Raw genomic sequence first — 9505 nt, forward strand, 5'->3', positions numbered from 1 at the left:
CGTTTTGACGGTTTACTTTGTTCGACCTGTGCTTGCTGTTGATCGTGTTCTCATATTATTGCTGTATATATTGGCATGTTCCTCCTGTATGATTTTTAATTGTTGTTATTTTTGTTCTGCGATATGTTTTGTTTTTATTTCCATCACCCTTACTGTAATGCCCACTGGGCGATGTGGATATCAAATAAATGAACAATAATTAAGTGTGTAAGGTGGCTTTTTAAGACCCAGGTATTCTTAACTACCTACGGTTACTGATAGCTTCAGATACGCAAGGCGTGGCAAGTCGTTAGTATCTTCTTATCGCTCAGCAGCCCACGAGGACGAGGCATTAGGTTGTAAGAACTACTCAGAACGGATCACAGAACAAGAAACGAGACCATAATACTTCGCGCCCCGCATTTTTTTAATCAGTCAATCACCATACATGTTCTAACCATACGTTAAAAAAAAACACTTAAAAACAAAACAAAAAAAAAACATGTTTTTCAACTTGACGACAAACGGGCTAAACTTTACAGTTCTGAACATTTAATGATAAATGGCAGATTTGGCACTAACTTGATACAGAATCGAATGCCATGGTAAAGGTACGAGGGGTCAGAGATATTTTGCGGTACTCTGTAAAAAGGTCCAGTAAATGAACAAATAGAGAAAAAGACGTGATGTGGTGAATAATAATATGAATTTAAAAGAAGCAAGATCGAAGGCAATATCATTTAGGAATTCCGGACGTTACCACAATTTTCTAAGAGGCCATGTTATTAGCTTACTAATTCTGAGAGTTCAGTATTTGCCATACCATTAACCGATCCGTAAGCAGGAGTCCGATTGAGGTAGACTAATTTCAGCTCTTAGGTAAACATCTATATGAACTATACATTCTTGTATATGTTATTTGCTCTACGAGAAGAAAAACCACCGATGAAGAATCGATGGAATTGACTCGTTCAATGTTCCTGATAAACTTCTGTGCGACTTGGTGATTTCTGTTTTTTAACATGATTCCCGCACGATTTATATTGACGAGCATGTCTGTTGTTGGTCAATAATCGTTGACGTGTTAAAAATTGGCCACAAACAGAAAACGAAAAAAAATCCCGTTTGGGAATAGTGTGTGAGATCGACAGTAAATACTTTAGGAGCACATACGTTTCCCAGATTGCTGATAAATGGCTCTGAACCAGGGTGGAGAATAAAAATCAAGATGATTTAGATCATGACTGAAATTAGGATTTACATCGTTATTTCAACCAGACCAGTTTTACTACGTTTATGTACATCAAACCTTTCTTGCAAAAGAAACCCCGAAAATGATTTTTAGCTTTAATTGACTCATTGTCTATCATTTGTTTATTTATATGTGCATTTGTTTTGTACTGAAATTAAAGAATCATCAAGCAAGGAAGATTTATATCAGGCTGAGCATAAGCAAAAGTTAGTTCCCTTCTGAGCGAATAAGAGCATTGGGCTTTCTTTCTACCTTCCAGTTTGTTCGTCAGTTATGTAACAGCATATTTCAAGCAAATCAAAACATGAAAGAAACGAACAAAAACTAGAAGATGTCTTGTTGCAAGCAAATGAGAATACAAAAGAAAAGACAAATAAAACTTTGTAAATAACTAAAAAAGAAAAGAAAAGAAACTAGCTGTTTTTGTTTTAGTTTGTGGGAGTTACAACAATCGGAAGTTGTTCATTTGACTGTACTCTAAATTTACGGTAATTTCTTCTTCCGTATTGTTATCAGTGATCGGACGGATTGATCAATCATTCCACCATGTTTAAAAGTGCATGCAGTGATAAAAAGTGACAATTTTCTAGTGACAGTGATTTAAATAAAATAAATTTGATATAAATAAAACAATCAGATTTTAAATAAAGTAAATCTGATTTATTTCATTGAAAAAAATGGCATTCCTTAGTTTGTTTGGAACGTTTGTGAAATATGCTCATGCAATCACCTTATACCTTTATAAGGTCAAGTAGGTTTTTCCGATATCATGGTTCCTCATAAAAAAAAAAAAGAAACCTTAGTTGCTATTTATCAACGTTTTTACACAGTACACATTGAATGACACTTAAATTGTAGGCGTAGCGTGTGGCTCGCGGGTAACTGTCATTTGATGAATGAATTCGCTAAGATGAGATGATGCGTCTATCTTCAGCACCTACAGTTGGCACAATTTCTTTGCCGTGCTTTGAAAAATGGCAAGCGAGGGTCACGAACCACGTAAATAGCACGAATTTTTGAAAAGCAAAATAGTTTTTGTTTTGGTTTGTAATATTCGAATAGAAAAGATCGCAAACAAATATTACTAGACCTGACGCCACGCGCCGTGAAGTGTAGCCAACATTGGGTGCGGCTGAACGCTGTCACGACTCGTGCCGCCATCTCTGAACGGCGCTGTGAACTTCATCAAGTTCTCTCGTTTCAGTTTCCCTCGCCATGCTGTGTATGCATCGGAGCGGGTCGTTCAACTTGCAAGCTCCTCTCAATTCGGATCGTTTCTTCTTTTTTTTTTTTTAATGAAACGGTTACGCAAATAACACAGATTTTTTTGTGTGTTTTCTTTTATAACCACTTTTTGTAAGAACTTTTTTTTTACATGTTAAGCTAAAAACGAGTGTAGTCCACTCTCCAAAAAAATCAGTCCAAGTGTTACAAGTCACAATCCGACGCGTGTGCACACCAGACTTTGGTACAAAATATGACAATAACATCATCCATGTTATGATGAGGATATATAATAACATTCTGACCCACAAACCTCGGAATGATATAATATATGGTATGCTATGGTGTGAAATCGTGTGGCACAATAGGCACGGAATCAGAGCGGGATATGATATGCCCTGGTTTGGGATGCTGTGGCATGTACAGCCACTTTGAGTACCACCAAGTTTTCACCGCCGCACATGCCGCTAGCGGCTCTTTGTTAGCCGCGTTGGCGCTATGCATTTCATTTTCAATCAATATGTCGACGTTTATTTCAGGGCTTCCCAATCTTATAGCTAAGTAATAAATGGTACTGTATGACCACGTGGAAACTGGTTAGTATGATATATAGACGTGGCACATCATGGCATTGAAGGAATTGTCCAGCCTTATTTTGCGCACAGCGATAGGACGCTGCACGACACAATCAATATGACACGGAACAGATGTTACGGTAGCATGCCATAGTAAGATATGTGGAGCGATAATCCATCAAAACCGTTGAATTGTGGTGCCACAGAAATGCCTTGCGGTAATCCTACTTTAAGGTAAAGAGGGACTTTTTGCACTGCCTCTTCTCGCCTCGTGATCGGGTTTTCGTCTTTCTTATGCACTAATGCCGCGCTCTGATTGACTGAGGAGTGGCTCATAACATTTTTCGACGTATTTTGACCTGCGGTGCGGTCTTGTGCTTATCTTTTGTGCTCATATTTAATCGCGTTTTCTATTCTTCGGGTAATCATGCTTTCCCTGTGCAATCAAAAGGCTGGTTTAAGAGGTGCATGTTCTCTTCGCATTTTTGCAGAGTACCTGCAAAACGCTTCCTGCTTCCGTAAGGTATCCGTGGACAACTGCGGCACATTCTACACGGCCATGGTGGATCAGGTCACCAACCCGACCTCCAGACACGACCACATCTGCTGGTAAACATTTTCAACAAGTTTGGCTGCCGTTGTCACTGCATGGCTTCGTTCGCACACACTGGTGCGACTTCTTATTTTTAATGAAATGATTAACGACAAAATGAGGTCTCTCCTTCTTTTTGGGCTTCCGTAATAACGTCCGCTAAGAAATGCTCACAATAGAAACGTTTACGAATTGTTTTTGTTACAGCGTCATTTTAAGCTGTGGTGGAGTTTAGAAGTTCAAAAAGTACCCCTAAGGACGTTATGTTTTTATCTTTCAAATTTAATGGTTATCACTTAACGTTTTAATTGAAAGCTTTCGAACCTTAAAAAGGTACTGACTCTGATGGCCGGTTTAGATATCTGTGTTGCGTGCTTGACTCCAACTGCAACCGCTCGTGCATGTACAGGGTGTCACAAAAGAAAATTTACACGGTCTTTTTTACCACAAAAATAACTAGACATCGCCGAACGCTCATTCTCCGCCCAAAGGTAGTGCTATAGGTCACAACCAGATGCCAACGTTTCAGCCCGATCCGATAACTTAATCAAAAGTTATAAGTGATTTTCTGAGAATTTCAATGGGAAGATGGCGGCCAACGGGGTTTTCAAACACATGGGGCTCTATGGCACCAGAAACCGAAAACGGGCGAAAATGGGCTCCATTTTCCCATCGAGATTTTCAGAAAATCACTAATAACTTTTGATTAACTTATCGGATGGGGCTGAAACTTTGGCATCTGGTTGTGACTTCTAGCTCTACCTTTGGGCGGAGAATGAGCGTTCGGCGATGCCTAGTTTATTTTTGCGGTAAAAAAGACCGCGTAAATTTTCTTTTGTGACACCCTGCATATGGAACTGATGTAAAGAAGAACCGCATCGTCTGTGTCAAATATGACATATATGTCTCCAACCAAACACAAGATGAGAAGACGTGAGCCTGCACTAGTTTTCGCTTGTCATTAGTTAGTCACAAGTGGCGTAAAAGACGCTGTACAGTACCCGGTCGCCAGCAAAAACAAGCCATTACTGGAGTTGCAGTGGAAGTGAACGCAGTTCGAGCGCTTTCCTGAATGACTTGAATATTGCGTGTTCGTGTTTGGCATAACACAAAAATGGGACATTCATGTTAGAAACACAAACAGTAACCTTACTTTAATAAACGTAAACGACATCCGCGAGGTATTATTGCTTTAATTTCAGATATTTGCACCTAGACGCCAACATTCCTATTAAAATAAAAAGCCGTTCTATAGCTTTGCTAGACTACCGCAACAGTAGTTAAAGAACTATCTGCGTTAGTGATGGACGGACTAATTTTAAAACAATCGTTTCTCAGGTATGCGCAATTAATGTACTCTATCTATAGGTGCATCAGAGATTACTGTAAATTTACGTAGACAGTTGACTTCGTTTTCAGAAAAGGGAAAGCTCTGAAAACCCCCGCTTTGTTCTCGCAAGAATTACGCTCTGCGACAAACCACTATGATATAGTATGGTTAGGGCTCCGTGTTTTCGAAGTTTATTTTTCTTGAAATTCGGAGGGTGCTTTTCGGAGTTTATTTTTTAGCGAAAATTCGGTGTTTATCGGAGTTTATTTTTCATAAATCCTTAATTCTCCGAAATTCGGAGATTAATTTCGGAGTGTTTCATATTAAAAATAATAAATAATAACCGGATGCAAACGTGTGCCAGATAAAAAAATAAAACGCGCTTGTATCAATTAATATTTTTTCAGTTGAATTTGGCGTTGGTGTCATTGGAAATACTAATTTGTCCCACGACAAAAGTCGCACACACGTGTGGCTTCAATAATTGTCGATACCTTAAAATATATAAACTGCCGCAGGCAGCCGCAAGGAAGCTCGTAGTCACCCTATCAATCTATCCCGTTGCCGCGCGAGGTGGATGTAATAGGGAAGTTTCAACTGCCCCTCTTCCCTATTTTATACAACCTCTATGGTCCATAGCTTTCACTGTTACCCCCAGAAACATACCCTCTCCTTTCTCTAAATCCCAAATCCCATGGCCCAAACTGGAAACCAAAAGAGTGGCTTTTGTCGTGACACGAATGTTACGATGACCTGTTTGCCTGAACCAACCTTGACGAGACAAGCCGTAGGACCTTTTGACAACGGTCCGAGGCTTGAACGATAATTATAGTGTCATTTTCCCAGGACCATTGATCCTGCGCTGCTCAAAATGTAAAAAAAAAAAAGAGAAAAAAAAACTTTTTTTTTTGCTGTGCGTGTGTGTGGGTGTGTGTGTGTGGGGGGGGGGGGGGGGGGCGCATGGGCACATAACAATTCAGAGTTTATCGGATAAATCTGAATTGCCAAAAATTTTACCGGCGAGTGTTTTTCGGAGTTTTTCGGATTTATCCGAAAACACGGAGCCCTAGCTATAGTGAACCCTTCGCTGTGCTATGACTTTCCAAAATATTTCTCCTCACGCCGCGTAATTCTGTGACTGTGAATTTCTTTCGCAGCTCGTACAGTCAGTTCAAGAGCTGCGTGAGCGAGCCCCTGCTTCGGTTATGCGGCAACAGAGCCAGAACCATCATGGACCACTCGATGGCCTTCCTCATCGACCGCTGCGGGAAGTCCTACTACTCGTGAGTATATATATACTCGCCGGGGCACACATAATGTGTTGATTATTCTTCACTTAGAGCACTTTCATGAAGAAATGAGAAATTAATGTCAGCCGCGATAAACAAAAAAATAGAGACACCTGTAGGGTTTATGAATACATTTGCACTTCCAAACTAACACCCACGAGAATGTCATACTTTTGTAATTAACGAAAATGCAAAATCAGAGGCAGGATGGTGTACCATATTAATGCCGAACCTTAGACTCCAATGAACATACAAAGACGGAAATAACCATGAACAACATATTACGTATATAACGTTATATTTTAACATGCTATATGTTATATGTTAAGAAGGAAAGTGTTAAGAAAGAAAGTGTATATCGCCCCTCCTTTTTAACATATCGAACATATCGAGCCATAATCGACTGGAACAATCTACCGGCTGACATTGCAGCTGAACAAGATATGTCTAGCTTTCAAGAACTCTTGCGCAGTTATACTAATACTTAGAATTATTTTTTATTCCTTCTTTTTATATTGCCTTTATATGCTTTTTGTTTTTTCTGTGTGTACTATGATATATTTTCTTGCACCCCTCCCCTTTTCCCCTTATGTGATACCCTCCCACAACAGACCTTTAGGGGTAATTTGAATAACTAAATAAATAAATAAACAAATATCCTCCGATTTCAAGAAGGGTCAGTAATGCAGGCGTATGGTTCAGGAATTTCGTGCTACCGTTATTTTTTCAATGCTGCCACCTTTGCAATAGATTGTGATTTGAAGGGTCACTAATGCCTCATCTTTTTTTTTCATTTTTAATTCTGTGCTGCCATGAAGAATACCGTAAGTACAAGTTATCTTGCTGTATCTCGAATTGAAGCAAAATAAGACGTTCGCTTCACCCCATAAATGCCACTAAACACTTATTAGTACGCTCTTGATTTCCACCGCCCTATGGTTGGAATGTTACGGGTGCGAGTTTTGCTCTTCAATTTCAAGATTTATTAGTAATTTCTCTGATTGGTGGGGTTGCTCAACTAACGCGTATGTAAGTGACCAAAAGTGTATATACCAGCTTTGTAAATTGCGCATTACGTAGGTTGCATATTTGTGTTTTCGTTTAAGATAATTCTCCACATTTCGCCTTCCTCGTCCAACATAGTGCACTTTCAAAATGTCCCCCCATTCCACTTTTCTTGATAAAACACACCCTCCGTAAAGCAGTTTAGTTAGCCATTAGAAACACCCCTCTTCCTGGTACAAATAAAAGTATTGTCACTTTTTTTAAATGTTTATCTTCATTCGTGCGCGTCTCTCTCCCGTCATGGGAGCATAATACTTTTGCATTTGCATTTTTTTTTTTGACATCCTTAGCAATGCAACAAAAACACGTGAACTCGCACATTCTGAGAAGTCTATGAGTGCATGCTGCGACATAATGCACTCGAAACGCCAATCATCTATCTTCGTTTAATCAGTTCAGCCAATCAGAAAGCTCATCGGAACGATACTTCCTCTCTCAATGGCACGAAGGCATACAGTCCTCCTACCATTAAAACTGCATCATCGTTAAAAGACCAAATAAAATAATATAATTTTACTTGCATTCCCCACGGACAAAAATGATACCGATCGCCCTTCCAATTAATTGAACTATTAAGGAAAAAGAAACTATTAATATTACGAGTGAATCGCTGGGGCAGCAGACTTGCAGGGGCTTCTTAAAATCCGTTCAGATATATCTACGTTTTAAGTACAATACCGACTGCGTAAGACCGCTCACGTCCGCTTACGACGAGCGCTGTCATAGTAGCACGCGGTAGCATCTAGTCGTAATGGTTGGTTGACACTCTCGCATGAGTTCAACCGAGTGCGACTGCAACGGCTTGCGTCTTGCGGGTTGCCATCGCAACAGCTGCATCGGCTCCAACAAAACGGGGTAAAAACCGGTTTTGTTTTAGCCGACGCAGCTCTTGGCATAGAAACCTGCACGTCGCAAGCCGTTGCAGGCGCACTTTGTCGGACTTGACGCAAGTGTGTGAATCGCCCTTAAGCATTCGTAAGTGACCGTAATGTAGTCGGTCGTTCTCGAATTGCAGATGTCTGAACCAGCCTTTAAGGCTGGTTCTTACATTTGAGTTTCGGTGTGATCAACCGCGTACCGACCGCTTCTGGCCGATTATGACGAAGAAAAATAAATAAGTTTGAATCGGAATCTGAATCTGAACACACTGGCGTTATCTATCAGCTAGCTGCGTATATTTTACGCAGCGGACTGCGTATATTTTACGCGTCACTCATTCAACGTCGGGTCGAAATAATAATGATAATGTTACAGCCGACCATTTCTCATCGCTGTACTGCTTTAAATGTATCTCGAAAATACTGCAAAACCTTCAGTCTAATTATACCGGGTTGGAAGTGTTTCAGGACTGCCTCATAGGTGGCGCTCGTATGCCATTGTGAGTCCTCTAGTCGTAAGCGCGCCACACGTGGTCGCAACGCAGCCGATCACACTCAAGCGCAGATATGTGAATCGCCCTCTAGAGAGTGCCCTGTGCAATCCACCAGAATTGCATGGTAATTATACAACCGGTTTCCCCCTTTCCTACCCGAAGTCTGTCCTACAAGTGTCCCCGAGCGAGGGCGCTTCCGGCGTCCAGTCTTCTGGAGGCCTCCCCTAGCCCCGACTCGATGATGGCCAGCACCAGCACCAGGAGGCCCAAGAAGTCGGTGGTCTCGGTGACCACTTGGTACCCCAGAACTGTCCTCCACACGGTGGCTCCGACCCCCAGCAGTCAGGTGTCGCAGTACAACTCAGCCCGAGTGCATCGGTTCGGCGGTGCCCTCGCAGTCCTGGGTGTCATGCTCAACCTTCTCCTGGTCCGGTTCAGCTGAGACCAAGGAGTGTCATGTCGTTCGAAACAAGAATCGAGTTGCTTTCCATAAACGCCACGTCCACCGCCGTGGTGTAACTTGCAATGCGACCACTTACCAGTCAGTCAAACTAATGGAGAAGCCACGAGCGCAAATTTGTAGATTTGGAAGACCTTCAGTTGTCGGCAGGAAAGAACTTAATACACGGGAAGGCCCTTTGTCACTCTCCCTGTTGAAATTTGGTGTGTATAATGTCGCGATATTTGTTTGTTGCGAGCGTTGTAGAAATAATCTGTGGTGAGCGCCTTGAGGCACAGTAGACGCTACGAACGCGAGGTGGAAGCCTTGGGAGCCGCTCGTTGACTGGAAGCAGTTTAAAAAAACTAGGAGCTCCCATCTTTTTTTT

At 41.3% G+C, this 9505-nt stretch overlaps 1 protein-coding gene across 1 annotated transcript in view; it reads left to right on the plus strand.

Moving 5' to 3' along the window:
* LOC120843835 overlaps positions 1 to 9505 on the plus strand; it is a 43329-nt gene extending 33824 nt beyond the window's left edge. The window contains exons 4-6 of the mRNA XM_040215280.3: positions 3522 to 3639; positions 6110 to 6235; positions 8841 to 9505. Coding sequence (XP_040071214.1) covers positions 3522 to 3639; positions 6110 to 6235; positions 8841 to 9120 — 524 coding nt within the window. The 3' untranslated portion in view covers positions 9121 to 9505. The remainder of the gene's footprint in view (positions 1 to 3521; positions 3640 to 6109; positions 6236 to 8840) is intronic.

Source organism: Ixodes scapularis, unplaced genomic scaffold (genome assembly GCF_016920785.2).
Source record: "Ixodes scapularis isolate PalLabHiFi unplaced genomic scaffold, ASM1692078v2 PGA_scaffold8__174_contigs__length_109621045, whole genome shotgun sequence".
Taxonomy (NCBI): domain Eukaryota; kingdom Metazoa; phylum Arthropoda; class Arachnida; order Ixodida; family Ixodidae; genus Ixodes; species Ixodes scapularis.